The sequence below is a fragment of the Urocampus carinirostris genome, chromosome 9, assembly GCF_059441175.1.
Source record: "Urocampus carinirostris isolate Australia breed hairy pipefish chromosome 9, RoL_Ucar_1.0, whole genome shotgun sequence".
NCBI lineage: Eukaryota > Metazoa > Chordata > Actinopteri > Syngnathiformes > Syngnathidae > Urocampus > Urocampus carinirostris.
Genome location: NC_142357.1, coordinates 1895851 through 1915819, shown reverse-complemented (window position 1 = coordinate 1915819; position 19969 = coordinate 1895851). Strand labels below are relative to the sequence as shown.

Here is a 19969-nt window from a genome sequence, read left to right as displayed (position 1 = left end):
CGCCTTCGATCGGCGCCGGGTTTTTAGACCCAACTGCTGTTTTGGGAGTCATAGGTGACCAAACCCCCCCAATTCCAACCCTTAAATGCCGGGCGCCAAGCAGGGAGGCAATGGGTGCCAATGTTAGAAGTCTTAGGTATGACTCGGCCGAGGCTTGAACCAGCGACCTCCCAGTCTCGGAGCGGGCGCCCTATCATCTAGCCTACCGAGCTGAAAGAACATCATCAATTTTTACGCATTGTTTACGATTTGACAGATATGCAGTTATCCATTCAAGCAGTTTTCCACTAATACCATAGCATTTCAGTTTTGGTAAAAGCTTGTCATGAGACACTTTATCAAAAGCGTTGCAAAAGTCTAAGTAAACAACATGACCAGCCATATTGTGAACAAAAAACATACTGATAATATTATTCAAATGAGCTATCACGTTAGTCATGGTAGAATGTCCGGACCTAAACCCATGTTGCTTAAACGTAAAAAGATTGTGCTCCTGTATAAATTTCCATATGGCATCTGAGATAATTTTCTCAAACACTTTACAGACGCAGCTAGTCAAGCTAACTGGTCTATAGTTGGCTGCACTTGATGTGCTCCCCCCTTTAAAAATGGGTATGACAATAGCACTAAGCCAGTCCTCGGGCAGCTGAGAATCCTCAAAAGATCTAGAAAACAGGTAAAATAATGGTTCACATAAAAAGTCAGCTAGCTTTTTAGGCAAGAAATTTGGAATTTTGTCAGGGCCGGCTGAAAATTTGCTGGGAAGTTTTATCAAGTATTTATGAATTAACTCCTTTGAACGTTCCACAGAATTCAGAACAGCTGAAGTTCTGCTGGGAAAGTCGAGTGAAACACCATTGTCACGACCGAAAACACTGGCATACTAATCATTTAATATACAGACATTATCAGTAGCAACGGTACCGTCAGAAGCCTTCAGGTTGGGAATAGATGCCCTAGAGATTAGTTTACGGTTGATGTATGAAAAGAATTTACGAGTATTATTAGCCTCTAAAACTTTATTTTTCTCAGCCACCCTTTCCCGCCTTATGGCCCTCCGCAGTTCCCTTGAAGCATCTTGATAACTTTCCAAGTATGCCAACTGATCACGTTTATAAAGCTTGTGAATAAACTGCTTTCGCCTATGCAATTCAGCTATATCCCGGTTGACGTGAGGTGTAACAGCAACTGAGGGTACGTATACAGATATCAAAGTGTAAACAACAGATTTAAATATTGCCCACATTTCTTCAATATTCCCACAATTATCAAATAAGAGATACCAGTTGACACTGCCATGTAGATCACAGTCTTTAAAATTTATGTAATTCTGAGCAGTGGTGTCTTTTTTTAAGAGCCAGGTCAAGTTGGAAAGTAACAGAATCGTGATCACTGGTAGAGAAACTCGGCCCAACGTCAATGTTTTTAATCAGATATCTGTCAGTAGAAAACACAAGGTCTAATACGTTGGACCCCCTGGTTGGTTTATCGACATGCTGAAAGAAACCTGCATTTGAAACCAAGTTTTTGAACATTGAAGTTAGATTAGTATCAGAATCTTGAAGAAAACTGTGGTGAAGGTCAGGAAAGTTAAAATCACCCATAAGTAGAATTTGCAATTTAGTATCAAAAATAGAATTCAGATGTTCGAACATAGCGACGTTGGCCTGAAAAGAGCTCAGACCCGAGCGATATACAAGCACTATTCTCAGCTTCACCCCAGAAATAAGAATATCACAACTCAATACCTCAATTCTATCAAATCGATCATTAGAGACAGAAAGTACAGATATACCATGAGAAATCATGAGCAAAACTCCTCCATGTTGAGCATTTTTTCGGTCAGTTCTAATGGTATGATATTTCGCTAAAGTTGGCCCTGTGTCACCAGTGGAGTACCAAGTTTCTGTAATTGCCAAAATATCAGGGGTGTAGAAATTGATGTACGAGACCAAGTCATCTGCCTTAGAAGTCAAACATTGGGCATTAATGAGATGAATCAAGGGGCTGTTCAATAAAGGCAAAGGCGACCTTAGGCATCTCCCAGCTTGACAATAATTTTCCCGTCCCATATAATAATGTTTACTTCACCTTCGTCCCGACGGCGCTTAAGTTCGTCCTGTAGTTCCCTGTCGCGTTCCCTTTCTTTTGGTGTCATATCTGGACGAACAAATACGGAAGACAACGTCGGAAAGGTACTTTTTATCCGATTGAATCCACGGAGAAACGCCAGCCTTGACCTTGTATTCCGGAACCGGATCTTCACAATCCTGGGTTTACCATCATTCCTCGGCCTTCCATCACGAAAAACTTCCAGAATGTCATGTTTCTCTACTCCCGGAACTGCTTTGGCGACTTCCTGAAAGAGCTGGGTATCCTAAACAGCTTCACCATTTTCTCGATGTGTCTTTGCTCCAACCACCACAAGATTATGCTTCCTAGCCTCCTTTGCTAGCATTTCCTCTATTAGGCTTGTCGACATTTTGGCAACTTCTGGCATCATCTGCGTCATAATCTCTCGGACCAGAGTTGGTACTATGGCCTTCACGGTTTCACGGACAGTGGAGACCAAATCAGTTCAGAGCACCGCACAGCCCAGACGACCCGGCTAAAGGTACTGGAGTGCTATCCACGTAGGTGAACACCGTTCCAGAGATACTCAGAGAGGCGTAAGAATCCTTATCATCAGCGGATAAGCTGGGGACGCAGGACTTGCAGATGTAAGTAGCTTGTTTATCTTGAATCGCGAGGCTTAGGTCCTGAACTGACAACCCAGAGCACTCGTAATGAATGTAGTGCTTGCAGTGGCTACATTGAATCATCGCTCCATGGTCCACGGCACCGCAAAAACATGGCTTAGAGACTGCCTTTCGAGGCGCCATATCAAATAAATCAAAAACTCCGTTCAATTATTGAGCAAAACAAAACAAAAACTTCGACACCACTTCAAAATACCACATTTAGGACCCGCCACATTTTAGCGTGCGCTCGCGTGGCACTTCCGCGTATATATACAGTGCATCCGGAAAGTATTCACAGCGCTTCACTTTTCCCACATTTTGTTACGTTACAGCCTCATTCCAAATTGTATTAATTTAATCTCTTATCTCAAAATTTTACACAAAATACTCCATTATGACAATGTGAAAAAGTTTTTTTTTTACTTTTATTGAATTTATTAAAAATAGAAAACTAAGAAATCACATTTACATAAGTATTCACAGCCTTTGCCATGAAGCTCAAAATTGAGCTCAGGTGCATCTTTTTTCCACTGATCATCCTTGAGATCTTTATACAGCTTAATTGGAGTCCACCTGCAGTAAATTCAGTTGATTGGACATGATTTGGAAAGGCACACACCTGTCTATATAAGGTCCCACAGTTGAGTGTGCATGTCAGAGCACAAACACCAAGCATGAAGTCAAAAAAACTGTCTGTAGACCTGCGAAACAGGATTGTCTTGAGGCACAAATCTGGAGAAGGATACAGAAAAAATTCTGCTGCTTTGAAGGTCCCAATGAGCACAGTGGCCTCATTATTCGTAAATGGAAGACATTTGGAACCACCAGGACTCTTCCTAGAGCTGGCCGGCCTTCTAAACTGAGCGATCGGGGAGGAAGGGCCTTAGTCAGGGAGGTGACCAAGAACCCGATGGTCACTCTGTCAGAGCTCCAGCGTTCCTCTGTGGAGAGAGGAGAGCCTTCCAGAGGGACAACCATCTCTGCAGCAATCCACCAATCAGGCCTGTATGGTAGAGTGGCCAGACGAAAGCCACTCCTTAGTAAAAGGAACATGGAAGCCCGTCTGGACTTTGCCAAAAAGCACCTGAATGACTCTCAGACCATGAGAAACAAAATTCTCTGGTCTGATAAGAAAAATATTTAACTCTTTGGTGTGAATACCAGGCGCCATGTTTGGAGGAAACCAGGCACCGCTCATCACCAGGCCAATACCATCCCTACAGTGAAGCATGGTGGTGGCAGCATCATGCTGTGGGGATATTTTTCAGCAGCAGGAACTGGCAGACTAGTCAGGATAGAAGGAAAAATGAATGCAGCAATATATAGAGATATCCTGGATGAAAACCTGCTCCAGAGCGCTCTTGACCCCAGGCTGGGACGAAGGTTCATTTTTCAGCAGGACAACGACCCAAAGCACACAGCCAAGATCTCAAAAGATTGGCTTCAGAACCACTCTGTGAATGTCCTGGAGTGGCCCAGCCAGAGTCCAGACTTGAATCCGATCGAACATCTCTGGAGAGATCTGAAAATGGCTGTGCACAAACGTCTCCCATCCAACCTGATTGAGCTTGAGACTTATTGCAAAGAAGAATGGCAAAACTGCCTAAAGATAAGTGTGCTAAACTTGTGGGATCATATTCAAAAAGACTTGAGGCTGTATTTGCTGCCAAAGGTGGATCAACAAAGTATTAAGCAAAGGCTGTGAATACTTATATAAATGTGATTTCTTAGTTTTCTATTTTTAATAAATTCAAAAAAAGGAAAAAAAAATAACTTTTTTACATTGTCATAACAGAGTATTTTGTGTAGAATTTTGAGATAAGAGATTAAATTAATACAATTTGTAATGAGGCTGTAACATAACAAAATGCGGAAAAAGTGAAGCGCTGTGAATACTTTCCGGATGCACTGTATATATACGTATATATAATCAACTCATCTCATTAACTGCACCGCTTATCTTCAGTAGGGTCGCGGGGTGCTGGAGCCCATCCCAGCAAGCAGTGGGCAGGGGACACCCTGAACTGGTTGCCAGCCAATAGCAGGGCACACAGGGACAGACAACTCGCTTGCTCATTCACACTTAGGGACAATTTGGACCGGCCAATCCACCTGAAATGCATGTCTTTGAAATGTGGAAGGAAACCGGAGTGCGCGGGGAGAACATACAAACTCGCACAGGAAGTCCAGTAGCTGAATTTTAACCCACACAGGAGGTTAAATAAAATTACTAAATTTTGTGCAGGCTTGGGGAGTAACGGAATACATGGAACGGCAAAAATGATGTTGGCAAGCTGTTTGAATTTATTTTCATTTGGTTTCTGTCATATTTTATGTTAGTTTTGCCGGAGATCAAAGAGATCAAAGCCAGGAGAGAAAGCTTATATGAACCCATAATACCCCCAATAAGCAGGTTAGCGCCTTACATGGCTGCAAGGCCGCTATTGGGAAATGTGGAGCACATTGTAAAGCGCTTTGGGAAGTCATTGACTTGAAAAGCGCTACATAAATGCAGATCATTTCATTTCATTTCATAATTTTATTCATATTTAGTTTCTTTTGTCTTTTATTAGCAAATTTGGTATTGGAGCAATCCAAAAGTAATTGAAAGTAATCAAGTAACCCTACCCAACCCTGTATATATATTTTTTCGCTACTTTTGTGATTTATTGTTTTTTTTTTACTTATATCTTCAGTGTTTGCCTTGCCTTGCAGCACTTTGGATTACTTTCTATCTTATGGATATGGGTTATAACGCACAAAAATGCATTTTTTTTCGAGGAATCAACTCCTCTACCAGAAAAATTCTCGAGCCGGCGTGGTTCCCCTTTTACCTGACGAGGTGAGGCGGCCCTATCGGGTGTGCAGAGCCGGTGCTAAGGTAAAGGCCAAGCGGCTAGCGGCGAAGTGGCGATATAAGCCCTCGGTACCGTCCATAATCATGGGGAATGTCAACTCCCTACCAAATAAGATCGACGAACATCAAAGCATGCAGGGAGCGCAGTTTGCTTTGCTTTACGGAAGCGTGGCTCACGTCTAGCATCGCGGACGCTAACGTCGAGCTAACCGACTTCTGTGCTGTCAGAGCAGACAGAGACACAAAAGCCTGCGGGAAGCGCAAAAGAGGCGGGCTTGCCATCTAAGTGAACACGAGGTGGTGTAAACACAAAGATTTCTATCTGCTGCCGTGATGTCGAACTTTTGGCCGTAAGTCTGCGTCCCTATTACTTGCCCAGAGAGTTTGGACACGCCATTGCTGTTATTGTTTACATCCCACCGCGCGCTAAAGCGGAAGTAGCGTGTGACGTCATCAACTCCGCTGTGTCCAAGCTACAAACACAACACCCGGAGGCCGCCATGTTAATCTCTGGGGACTTCTATCACGTGACTATTGATACAACACTGCCCTCTTTTGTCCAGTATGTGGACTGCAAGACCAGGGGAAATAGGACTATTGACCTTCTGTATGCGAACATCAGGGACGCATACAGTGCTACGCCACTGCTTGCCCTTGGGAAAGGAGACCACAACCTCATTCTGCTTAAACCTCATTACAAACCAAAAGTGAGGAGGCTACCAACAACCACACGCTCTTTCAGGAAATGGTCTACTGAGGCAGAGCAGGCTCTGAGAGACTGCTTTGGACGTACGGACCGGGATGTCCTGCTAGGGTCCAGCAGTGGGGACATTGAAGAGGTGGCAAACTGCAACACTGACTACATTAACTTCTGTATGGACAATGTTGTTCCTATAAAAACTGTACGCTGCTATGCCAACAACAAGCCCTGGATCACGAGCAACATCAAGTGCCTTCTGAACCAAAAAAAGAGGGCCTTTAAAGATGGTGATCAGCAGGAGCTAAAACGAGTACAGAGGGAGCTCAGAGTCCAGCTCGAGGAAGGGAAGGAGCAGTACAGGAGGAAGTTGGAGAAAAAGCTGCAGAACAACAGCATGAAGGAGGTGTGGGAAGGGATGAAAACCATTACTGGCTGCAGCACCAAGCGGGGTGTGGCTGTGGACGTAGATGTGGGGAGGGTCAACCAGTTGAACAACTTTTTCAACAGGTTTGACCACCCCAACTCATCCTCACCCCAGAGTACTGCAGCTGTAGAATTGGATTACGGACTACCTGACAGGCAGACCCCAGTATAAAACGGGGGCTGTACATCGGACACTGTGGTTAGCAGCACAGGATCTCCGCAGGGGACCGTGCTCTCTCCGTTCATATTCACTCTGTATACATCGGACTTTCAGTACAACTCTGAGTCCTGCCACGTGCAAAAGTTTGCTGATGACACTGCGATCGTGGGATGTATCAGAAGTGGGCAGGAGGAGGAATACAGGAAATTGATTCAGGGCTTTGTCCAATGGAGCGACGCAAACCACCTGCACCTGAACACCACCAAGACCAGGCAGATGGTGGTGGACTTCAGGAGAACTAAAACTCACCCGGTTCCTGTAACCATCAAAGGAGAAGGTGTAGAATTTGTCCAGACCTACAAATACCTGGGTGTGCAGCGTGACAACAAATTGGACTGGACTGCCAACACAGAAGCTCTATGTAGGAAAGGTGAAAGCCGACTTTACTTCCTCAGAGGGCTGGCCTCCTTCAACATCTGCAAAAAGCTCCTGAAAATATTCTATGAGACAGTTGTGGCAAGCACCCTCTTCTATGCGGCAGCGTGTTGGGGAGGCAGCGTCATGAAGAAGGATGCTTCTCGTCTCAATAAACTCGCGAGAAAAGTGAGCTCTGTTGTCGGCACAGAGCTCGACAGCCTGACAACAATAGCTGAGAGACGGGCACTAAAAAAGCTGCGGTCAATCATGGAAAATTCATTACATCCACTACACAGCATTATATCCAGACAGAAGAGCAGTTTCAGCGACAGACTGCTGTCACTGTCTTGTACCACGGACAGACTGAAGAGATAGATAGATAGATAGGTACTTTATTCATCCCCGCAGTTAAATTCACATTTCCAGCAGCATCCCTTCGCTGAGAACAATACAATAATAAAGCAAAAGGAATACAATATACAAATACCCAATATGACGTGCTAATACCCACTGTAACGTGTTGTATAGAGTATTTAAATAGTGCTACATAAAATACACACTGCAATAAAAGTACGGTAATATGCAAAGTAGGGGGTGTGGTTTAATGTGGGCCTTCACTCCGCTGAGTGGAGTTAAAGAGCCTCATGGCATGAGGAAGAAAAGATCTCTTCAGTCTGTCCGTGGTACAAGTCAGTGACAGCAGTCTGTCGCTGAAGCTGCTCTTCTGTCTGGATATAATGCTGTGTAGTGGATGTGATGAATTGTCCATGATTGACCGCAGCTTTTTCAGTGCCCGTCTCTTTGCTACTGTTGTCAGGCTGTCGAGCTCTGTGCCCACAGCAGAGCTCGCTTTCCTCGCCAGTTTATTGAGACGAGAGGCATTCTTCTTCTTGACGCTGCCTCCCCAACACGCTGCCGCGTAGAAGAGGGCGCTTGCCACAACTGTCTCATAGAATATTTTCAGGAGCTTTTTGCAGATGTTGAAGAAGGCCAGCCTTCTGAGATCTTTTCTTCCTCATGCCATGAGGCTCTATCTATCTAATCTATCTATCTATCTATCTATCTATCTATCTATCTATCTATCTATCTATCTATCTATCTATCTATCTATCTATCTATCTATCTATCTATCTATCTATCTATCTATCTATCTATCTATCTATCTCTATCCATACATAAGTTGATTCAAAATGGCGGCGCCCTGTATGGACATTTTCAACACCTCGCTAGACCAAGCCAAAGTACCATCATGCTTCAAAATTGCCAACATCATCCCAGTGCCAAAGAAACCCCAGATCTTATCATTCAACGATTACCGGCCCGTTGCACTGACTCCTATCATAATGAAGTGCTTTGAGAGACTGGTTAAAGAGCACATCACCTCCAGTCTCCCCTCCTCATTCGACCCCTTTCAGTTTGCCTACCGGACAAACCGCTCCACCAGGGATGCCATCTCCTCTGCGCTTCACCTGAGCCTGACACATCTAGAGGAGAAGAACACCCATGTGCGGATGCTGTTCCTGGACTTCAGTTCAGCATTCAACACCATCATCCCACAACATCTGGTAGACAAAATGAGACTCCTGGGTTTCAACACCCCCCTGCGGAACTGGCTGCTGAACTTCCTCAGTGACAGACCCCAATCAGTGCGGATAGGTCAGAACATCTCAGATGTCATCTACCTCAGCACGGGCTCCCCCCAAGGCTGTGTCCTGAGCCCCTTGCTGTTCACCTTGATGACACACGACTGCGTCCCTAGGTCCGCCACAAACCACATCGTGAAGTATGCTGACGACACAACAGTGGTGGGCCTCATCAGGGACGACAACGACCTGGCCTACAGAGAGGAGATGGAGCAGTTGGTGGGCTGGTGCAGGGACAAAAGCCTGGTCCTGAATGTTGACAAAACTAAAGAGATCATTGTCGACTTTAGGAAAAACCAGCCCAACCATGCCCCACTTTGCATCAACAACAAGGCTGTGGAGGTTGTCAGCAGTATCAAGTTCCTAGGGGTGCACATTACAAACAAACTCACCTGGTCCGTGAACACTGCATCACTGGTTAAGAGGGCACAGCAGCGCCTGTACTTCCTGCGGAGGATGAGGAGAGCCCACCTGCCCCGACCTTCCCTCATCGCATTCTACAGGGGCACCATAGAGAGTATCCTGACCAGCTGTATCTCTGTGTGGTGTGGAGGCTGCAGCGCTACCGACTGGGGTAGTGTGAGGAGGGTAACGAGGACAGCAGAGAAAATAATCGGGACTACACTTCCCTCCATTCAGGACATTGGCCAGAAGCGCTGCCTATCCCATGCTAAGAACATTATCGGGGACCCCTCTGACCCCCATCATGGACTGTTCACTCTGCTAGCCTCTGGGAAGAGGTACTGCAGTGTGCGGTGCAGGACCACCAGGTTCCGCAGTAGTCTAGTCCCCCTGGCCATTAGACTGTTAAATGGTCAATCTAACATATAGTTAACCTAAATCTAAACGGCTGCTAATCTGACTTTTTGCACTACTGGCAGTTCTTTATAGCTTGCCACTCCTTGCACATTTGCTCTCTGCACTATTGTACTTACAGCGTTATTGTTACAGTCTTAATGTTACTGTTTACCTGACTTGTTAACCTGACTGCCCATTTTGCACATCTGGTTAGCTACTCCTCTTGCACTATCGGCACTATGGTAAAATACTATACGTAGCCATAATACAATACAACTTTTACTTATATCTGTACATACAAGGAAACTGTGCGGGTCAGATGTATCGACATTTCGTTCTGTATACACGTGTACTAGAATGACAATAAAGTAGATCTGAATCTGAATCTGAATATACATACGTGTGTGTATGTATGTATATATATATATATATATATATATATATGTATATATATGCACAAAACACAGACTATTGCCTATACCTTGACAATATTGATTCTTTGGAGTTGAACGGGTGAATATTTGGACATTGTTTGAGCAAAAACAACTGCAGTAATTCTACAACACAAAGTATTAGATTTAGCGCTGAATTAAAATTAGTGCTTAAAAAATGGAATAGGCCTCCAGGGTCTTGGCCACATTTTTAACCTAATGTGGCCTGTCACTTAAAAAAATTGCCCACGCCTAGTGTAGATAAACTTGCCACGAGAGGGTGCTAAATCTTCACAAATGGAAAACAAGCTCACCCTTTTCTCAGATTAAATCAAATCTAAATGTATTTTAAAGCACTTTTAGGCATTGAATTGAAAGTCAAAGTGCTGTATAATAATATTTAGGGTACAATAAGAAAAATAAAATCCCTTTCAGTTCAATACATTTCGTAAACTTAATGAAAAACGAATTGCATTGCAAAATTGATTGGTTTCTCAGGAACCGTCCTCTCATGGTTCAGATCCTACCTCTCAGATCGGACGCACTGTGTTAAATATGGTGAAATGACATTTGAGCCCTTTAGTGTTACCTGTGGTGTTCCGCAAGGTTCAGTGCTTGGCCCCCTTCTTTTCAGCATTTACATGCTTCCATTAGGTGATATTATTCGCAAGTATCATATCAGTTTCCACTGCTACACAGATGAAACTCTATCTTCCGTTGGAGGAATCTGCCACACTAAATTGTGGAAATTTGGAGGCCTGCCTCACTGATATAAAAGAGTGGATGTCACTCAATTTCTTGCGTCTTAACTCTGAAAAGACCGAAATGTTAGTCATTGGTCCATCCTTATTCTCGAAAACTGCTGTAAACACTGACAAATGCCACATCACACAGAGTGACTCAGTTAAAAATTTGGGTGTCATATTTGACCCCGATCTGTCCTTTCAAACACATGTGAAGAAAATTACTAGAACCGCTTTCTTCCATCTTCGCAACATTGCTAAAATTCGTCCTATACTGTCTCAGTCGGATGCGGAGATTATAATTCACGCGTTTGTTACCTCCCGTCTCGATTACTGTAATGCACTACTCTCCGGTCTCCCGAAGTCCAGAATCAAGAGTCTTCAGCTGGTACAAAATGCTGCAGCGAGGCCTTTAACTAGGACAAAAAAGTCCGATCACATCACGCCAATTTTGGCTAACCTGCATTGGCTCCCTGTTAGCCTAAGATGTGATTTCAAGGTCCTCTTAGTAATATACAAAATCATACATGGACTTGCTCCCTCATAGCTTTCAGATCTGACTTCCCCCTATGTTCCGGTCCGAAGCCTTCGTTCTGAGAGCGCCGGTGATCTAAAGAGCCAAGAAGTGTTCCGCTGGTTCGAGAGCGTTCTCCATCCGGGCACCGGTGCTGTGGAATGCTCTTTCCCCTGAGATCCGATCTGCAACCTCAGTGGAAATGTTTAAATCTAAGCTTAAAACTCATTTCTACTCTATAGCATATGAATAACCTATAGTTTTTGTGGACAATATCTCTGTATTATTTGTGATTGCAACATCCTTTGCTGTCTGGTAATTCTGGAAGGGGGATACCACATGTGCGGTCCCTTCTCAAGGTTTCTTCATTTTCCTCATGTTGAGGTTTTTGAGTTTTTCCTTGCCCTCATGTTGGTTCCAGATCAGGGGATGGTGTAATAATAGTCTGAAAAAAATAGTCCGTGTGATAACCTGTTAAGCCCTTTGAGACTCTTTGTGATTAAGGACTATACAAATAAAAATGACTTGACTTGAAATGACATTGTTAACTTCCAAAATCATCTTTTGATCAGAAGCTCAAATGTCTTCAATGGGACCCTTTGCACACGCACGCACACGTAACCTAACCACGTGATGACGGCAGTAAACCGTAAGAAACTACTCTCTGTGGGTGAGGCCAGTAAACAGTAGACAACGACAACAAAAACTTTTTCAATACCATTGGCAATGACTACTGAAACGAAAATTTTGCCGCTGTCGGGTGAGGTGGCTAATTGCAAAAATAAATATTTGTAAAGATATTGTCAATAAGTGTTGCACTGTATGAATGTTTTATTATTATTAATTTTATGACAAATCTTGTTGATATTGTTGAATGATGTTATTGTTATTATATTGCTGTCAACATATTAAGCAAATTAAGTACAATCTAGTTCTATATAAACAAAACAATGAGGTAAATAAATATGTTCGTGATGATGGTGAAAACTAAACAAAAACAAACTTAACAGAGATACAATCACACAGAGATAACTTTTGATATGAACACAAAACTGTGCTGGACAACTTTATCTTGCCCCCCCAAAAAAAACTTCCTATTTTTTTCAGTATTTTTCCCTCTTCTATTAATCAACTGAGTAAAACTTCACACTGGGACATATTTTAGAGATTTTAAACAAGAAAAATTCACTAACAGCTGAAATTGACTCTAAGTGAGGAATATTATCGTTAAGGCAGTACAAAAATTATGAAAAATTATGGATTACTATTTATATATTTAGCAGAGGTGTAGAGATGATCGATAACAGTGGAATGTTTTGGCAGGTAAGTCAGTTGTTGTTTGCAGATGACACAGCGTTTGTGGCTGATTCTGAGGAAACATTGAGAAGGCTGGTTATGGAGTTTGTAAGAGTATGTGATAGGCGTAAGTTATGTGTGAATTTTGGGAAGAAAAAGGTGAAATGTTCACGTGGTGGAGTGGGCATGGCGTTAGAAATAAGGTTGCGTGGACAGGTGCTCGAAGAAGTTGAAAGCTTTAGGTACTTGGGTTTTGATGTGGCTGCAGTTGGTGGAATGGAGTGCGAGGTATTGCACAGTGAGTGAGTGAGTGAATCAAGGAAGCAAGGTTTTGGGTGCTCTGAGGAGAGTAATGAGCAACAAGAGTATGAGTATGGATGTTAAGAGGGGACAGTATGAGAGTGTGATTGTGCTGTATGGTGCAGAGACTTGGAGCCTGAATGCAGATGTGAGAACGAAATTAAATATTTTTGAGATGAAGTGTTTGAGGAGTATGTTAGGAGTGACAAGTTTGGATAGATTGAGAAATGAAATTGTGAGAGACAGAACTGGAGTAGTTGTGGAACTGAGCAAGCGTGTGGATAAGAGAGTACTCGGTTGGTTTGGACACATAGAGGATGGATGATAGCGAATGTTGAAGAGGATCTACAGAGCAGAAGTAAATGGAAGGAGACCAAGAGGAAGGCCGCAATTGACGTGGATGGATGGTGTTATGAATGCACTGCAGGAAAGAGGTCTAAATCTTGTGGAAGCTCGAGCTCTTGTTGGTAATATGAATGAGTGGAGAGGTGTTGTAAAAGGATTGTGGGATGTTTGGACGCATCTAAGGGAAGGGCAGGGCACCTGAATGATGCGGCAGGGGTAAACCAGTGAAAGCTGTCGGGCCCTGCTGTTGAACAATAGTGTGTTGTGTCACCCCGACCCGAGTAACATGGCCGCTTTCTTGTGTCCCGTTTCATCCTGAGGGACGAAAGCATGACCAAGGTGCCTAACCTGTATGGGTGTTTTGGCATTTGGGTTGGCCATGGTCAAAAATGTTTGTGTGTGTTTATGCTATTTTTTCCCCTTTTTGTTTTCTTTATTGTATGTGTTTGTCTTGCAGTCGGTCACCCCTCTCGATGGATATGACCAACGTAGGTAGATAGATAGATAGATAGTATTTGTAACAGAAGTCAATCAAACACGACAGTGTACTTTAGTGTACTTTGTGTAATGTCTGATCCGGGACCACTCCTTCACCGCCCAATCGGTCCAAGGTTCCCGACTGCTACCACCAGCTTCAGGAAGTCTTCAGTAAGGCCAAGGCCACCTCTGTGCCGCCGCACCTGGGTGTGAGCTCGTGCCGCCCTGCTTCGGGCTGTCAACGCGCACTCCGTCGGAGTCAACCGCCAGATGAACCCCGCTCCTGTCTACCGGGTGGGCCAGAGGGTTACGCTGTCCACCAAAGACCTTCCCCTCCGGATGGAATCTCGCAAGCACGCTCCCCGGTTCCTGGGACCATTCACCGTGGAGCAAGTGTTCAGTCCGTCTGCAGTACGGCTTCGCCTGCCCAGCACCATGAGAGTCCATCCGACGTTCCACGTCTCCCGCATCAAGCCGGTGCTACAGAGCCTGTTAACACCAGATGCACCTCTGCCTGCAGCCCCTCGTCTGCTGGACGGGGATCCCGTCCACGCCGTGCGACACCTTTTCCGCTCCAGGTGGACGGGGCGGGGTCTGCAACATCTGGTGAATTGGGAGGGTTACAGTCTTGAGGATAGGTCCTGATCCCCACCAAGCAGATTTTGGACCGTTCCCTCATCAGGGAGTTCCACCAGCGAAACCCCGACCAGCCTGCTCTCTGCCGGGGCCATTCGAGGGGCGCCCGCCTGTCCGCTCAGCCACCTCCTGGTCCAGCTCCTGCCACGCTTCCGGCTGATGATGCTTTGCCGTCTTCCCCCGGGGCATCGGTCCGATGTGAGGAGTACTGAACCCTTTCTTTGGTGCAGCTCCCTCCTCCCGCCTGGTTGGTAGTGCCTGTGTTGTTTTTCCTTTTGGGACTTCTGGAGCCGTCCTTTGAGGGGGGGATTCTGTAACTTGCCCGCTAATTGCCCTCACCTGCGCTCACTCTTTCAGCCCCAGCTGCCTCTCGTTCCCTAATTATCCCTCTCCCTATTTAGGGCACTTCATTCTCAGTCACTCTTCTTCAGTCTGTCAGAAATCCCCAGCACACAAGGCAAGCACTTTTGCCACACCTGCTTGATTCCCCTGTTTCCTGAATTGATCCCCTGTCCCTGGCTTCCCGATCATCTCCGGTTACCCGACTTGCTTCTCATCCCCGACCACGCTTAGTTCTCCTGTCCCAGATACCCGAGTTGCTTCCGATCCTCAACCACGCTTCGTTCTCCTGTCCCGGCTACCCGACTTACTTTCGATCCCCGACCATGCTTCGTTTTCCTGACTTGCCACCTGTCACCGGCCGTGAGGGCTTCCTGCTCCTCCTGCCCAGTGAGCGCTAGATCCCTGACTTTTTCCTCTCGCTCTGACTTCCCCGATCCCTTAAATAAAGCGTTGTGTGAAACGTTACGCATTTGCGTCCACCGCTTGTTCCGGTCGTGACACCTTGTGAAAAAGGGCTATACAAAAAAACATGACTTGACTTGGCTTGGCTGTTTAAGATTGTTGTCAATCAAATATAGAAAAATATCTTGCAAACACTTTTGTAGATTTGAATTATTTTCTTCTTACCTTTACTAAGAATAAATAAAAACAGGGACAAATTATTAATTTTATGACAGGCTTTGGGCCGATAAAAATTTGATCACAGGCTGTAACTAGTCCCCAGGCCAGACTTTGGCAATCTTAGGCCATCAACCAAGAATCTATAGCTCAAAGAGATCGTCCTCTCCAAATGCCAAGTAGTTCCCCCAGTCCTGGACGACTATCGCGTCTAAATGCTTTTCTAATACAGTGGAACCTCAGTTTTCGAACGCCTCTCAGTTCGAACAAATCGGAGTCCGACCAAAAATTTAGAGAAATTCTTGCTTCGCTGTTCGGTCAAAAAATCGAAGTTCGAACGCTGGGGTGGATGTTTCTCATCACATTTTTTTACTCCTTTTAATTTTCTCAGGTGCAGTTGCACCTCCAATACACTAGGGGACGTCCAAGATTAAACAAATGAGTAGCAAATGGGCCGAGTTACAGAATTTCACCACATCGATGAAGCTGCAGCCACCAGAGTCATCATGAGTTTAATGACACTGTCGAAAAGTGCTAAAAAGAAGGCAGAAGCAAGTGTCATTGGATAGATATTTTAAGAGAAAAGAACATCCTGTAGCCAGTCATCCGTAGCAAAGAGATTTGAACGTGATCACCCCTAAGACAGAAGAGCTCCCTGACGTTTTTATGGAAGGGGACTCTCCTTCCAAACAATAATTTTCCTTCCTCCTCCATCCTCTCACCGTTCATCTGCGCCTTTTGCTGACCACCACAAAGGTAAAAAATCCTATTCATAATTCTCTTCTTTATCCTTTTTTTATTTTTACACGTTCATGTTAGCGTAATCTTTCGTACGGATATGCTTAAGCGAACGTACGATTAGCCTGGGTTACATTTATGTTATTTGTGTCTTAAAGGTAAACAAAGGTAAACATTCAGGGTGTTGGAACGGATTAAAACGATTTACATTGTTTGTAATGGGAAAAATGATTTCTGTGTTTGAACAAATCGCTTTTCGAACAGGGTTCTTGAACGTATTATGGTCGAGAACCGAGGTTCCACTGTTATTTGGTTTTCCGTGTCGAAAAAATCGTCCAGGGCAAGTTATCTTAATGAGGGAACATGAAGGTTGGACCTGTTTATACTGTATTACTCTTGTCAAAGACTTCATTGATACAACCTCTGCAAGTTTCTGCGTACACTTTTTAAAATCTCCGAAACGGCAATACAGTAATCCCTGTTTTTTTGCTGGGATTGCGTTCCAAAAAAAACCCCATCCCACAATAGTCAAAACCCGTCAAGTAAAAACCTTTATTTATTTAGTCTTCATTATTTATTATTTAAGAACTAACTTAATTTATAGGCTTAAGTTTTTTGTAACAAATAACTCTGTACTGTCTAATTATAGTTTCAAAAATAATCTTGTTGTCTTATTGACTGCATGGCGAAAGGACCCGATCCACTTTACTTTACAGGGAGTGCAGAATTATTAGGCAAGTTGTATTTTTGAGGATTAATTTTATTATTGAACAACAACCATGTTCTTAATGAACCCAAAAGTCTCATTAATATCAAAGCTGAATATTTTGGAAGTTGGAGTGGGCCTTTTTTAGTTTGAGCTATTTTAGGAGGATATCTGTGTGTGCAGGTGACTATTACTGTGCATAATTATTAGGCAACTTAACAAAAAACAAATGTATACCCATTTCAATTATTTATTTTCATCAGGGAAACCAATATAACAGCTCAACATTCACAAATATACATTTCTGACATTCAAAAACAAAACAAAAACAAATCAGTGACCAATATAGCCACCTTTCTTTGCAAGGACACTCAAAAGCCTGCCATCCATGGATTCTGTCAGTGCTTTGATCTGTTCACGATCAACATTGCGTGCAGCAGCAACCACAGCCTCCCAGACACTGTTCAGAGAGGTGTACTGTTTTCCCTCCTTGTAAATCTCACATTTGATGAGGGACCACAGGTTCTCTATGGGGTTCAGATCAGGTGAACAAGGAGGCCATGTCATTAGTTTTTCTTCTTTTAGACCCTTTCTTGCCAGCCACGCTGTGGAGTACTTGGATGCGTGTGATGGAGCGTTGTCCTGCATGAAAATCATGTTTTTCTTGAAGGATGCGGACTTATTCCTGTACCACTGCTTGAAGAAGGTGTCTTCCAGAAACTGGCAGTAGGACTGGGAGTTGAGCTTGAGTCCATCCTCAACCCGAAAAGGCCCCACAAGCTCATCTTTGATGATACCAGCCCATACCAGTACCCCACCTCCACCTTGCTGGCGTCTGAGGCGGACTGGAGCTCTCTGCCCTTTACCGATCCAGCCACGGGCCCATCCATCTGGCCCATCAAGACTCACTCTCATTTCATCAGTCCATAAAACCTTAGAAAAATCTGTCTTGAGATTTTTCTTGGCCCAGTCTTGACGTTTCAGCTTGTGTGTCTTGTTCAGTGGTGGTCGTTTTTCAGCCTTTCTTATCTTGGCCATGTCTCTGAGTATTGCACACCTTGTGCTTTTGGGCACTCCAGTGATGTTGCAGCTCTGAAATATGGCAAAACTGGTGGCAAGTGGCATCTTGGCAGCTGTACGCTTGACTTTTCTCAGTTCACGGGCAGTTATTTTGCGCCTTGGTTTTTCTACACGCTTCCTGCGACCCTGTTGACTATTTTGAATGTAACGCTTGATTGTTCGATGATCACGCTTCAGAAGCTTGGCAATTTTAAGAGTGCTGCATCCCTCTGCAAGATATCTCACTATTTTTGACTTTTCAGAGCCTGTCAAGTCCCTCTACTGACCCATTTTTCCAAAGGAAAGGAAGTTGCCTAATAATTATGCACACCTGATATAGGGTGTTGATGTCATTAGACCACACCCCTTCTCATTACAGAGATGCACATCACCTGATATGCTTAATTGGTAGTAGGCTTTCGAGCCTATACAGCTTGGAGTAAGACAACATGCATAAAGAGGATGATGTGGTCAAAATACTCATTTGCCTAATCATTCTGCGCTCCCTGTACATGATACCTGGCTGGCATCATGTGGACGTTACTGAAAACTGCATTTACCTACCGGTTCTGTCCTAAAGAAACCTTATTTTTTTCCCATTATCAAAAATTTCAAAAAATTCTAGGGAGAGGTCCATTTTTGTTGGCGATAGAAAGCATATTCCTCCGTTTAGCCAATCAGAATGTAGAACACAATGCACAATAAAAATCCGCAAAGTAGCAAAACCGCGATAAGTAAAACGCAATACAGCAAAGGATTACTGTATTCATCAACGCTCTCATGGTAATTCGGCAATAACAATCAACAGCTGGTACAGAGTAGGCATTGTATTATAACTTAATGGAGCAATAATTGGGTGAAATAAAAATGCATAAGGGAAATTTTACACACCATCCTGTCAGGAAAAAGTTTTAACTGAAAAAGAGATAAAATCATGTGTGTTGAAAAGAGTCATAATGAAGCTAAACAAGTGGCAATACAATCAATGTAATGTTGTTGATTTGAGAGTGGACCCATGTGAGGGAAGCAGGGACTCAAGTAGTAGTGCTCAAAAAGAGGGATGGTATTTAATAATAAAAGGACGTACAAATTTTCAAACAAAAAAATGTTTGGGTGAAGGTTCTGGCCTCTCGCTGCCGAGACAAACCAGCGTCGTGCGAGTGAACCAGGCCCGGCCGGGATATGGTCGCAGAGGTGAATTTTATTCCTACTGTCAATGCTGCATCAGGTTTTATTTATGCTTCTTGTTTTGGTATTTTGTCAGTTGCTTCATGGCCCTTTATTAATTTGATTCTTTGTTTCCAGTTTTTTATGGCATACCACTACTTATCTTGCTTCCCCTTCTCCTGGGTCCACCCACAAAACCTAACACGTAATATGGTGCAGTTTCTCTATTAAAATATGGTCATGCTTCTGTTGCAGTGATGATCTGTTTGACTACCCAATAAAAATGGGAGCCTTAATGGATTGTATTTTTTATTATTTGCTCCAATGTTTTTCTATTGTAACGTACATGCTGCTGAGATGAAAATTGATTCTGATGTAAAAATCACATTCATTGAGGATTTTTATTCAGGAATCAGGGTGTTTTACTTAGTAGTGCATAACAAAGGAGAACATGAACAATAGTATATTAAGTGCAGACTTCATGTAAACAAACTGAATCTTTGTATAGAGGACATATTATTTTGACATTTCTGACAACTCTATTTTCCACATAAAAAATATCATATTCACAAATATCTACCAGAACATATGAGCTTGTTATACAAATATGATAGAAAATATTACACAAAACTAAAATCACTGATCATTTCGTTATTCATTTAGAGTATTTTGTTACTTGAATTTAAAAAAAATGCTTTGGAAGGATTCAGCTGAAAACTTTGCTAACCCTAATTTATTATTAATGCAATCTGATGATGCCACAGAAAGGGACTGTTCACATCGCAATGTTTCTTACTGTCTTGCGTTTGGATCATCTTCAAATATCCTCAGGGATCCTTCCTACCTGTCCAAAAACAT

General features: G+C 43.5%; 1 protein-coding gene across 9 annotated transcripts in view; it reads right to left on the bottom strand.

Annotated features, from left to right (window-relative positions):
- The window catches only part of atoh8 (atonal bHLH transcription factor 8), a 76741-nt gene that overhangs the window by 24567 nt on the left and 32205 nt on the right, over window positions 1-19969 (bottom strand). For 3 of the 9 annotated variants that reach the window (XM_088344146.1, XM_088344147.1, XM_088344149.1), the window contains exon 5: window positions 19908-19951. The exons of 2 other annotated variants lie outside the window; for them this stretch is intronic. In XM_088344146.1, the coding sequence (XP_088200272.1) occupies window positions 19908-19951 (44 nt within the window). Of the gene's footprint in view, window positions 1-19493; window positions 19956-19969 lie in introns of those variants that run through there. 4 more of the 9 variants (XM_088344154.1, XM_088344151.1, XM_088344152.1 and 1 more) reach the window with 2 other exon arrangements.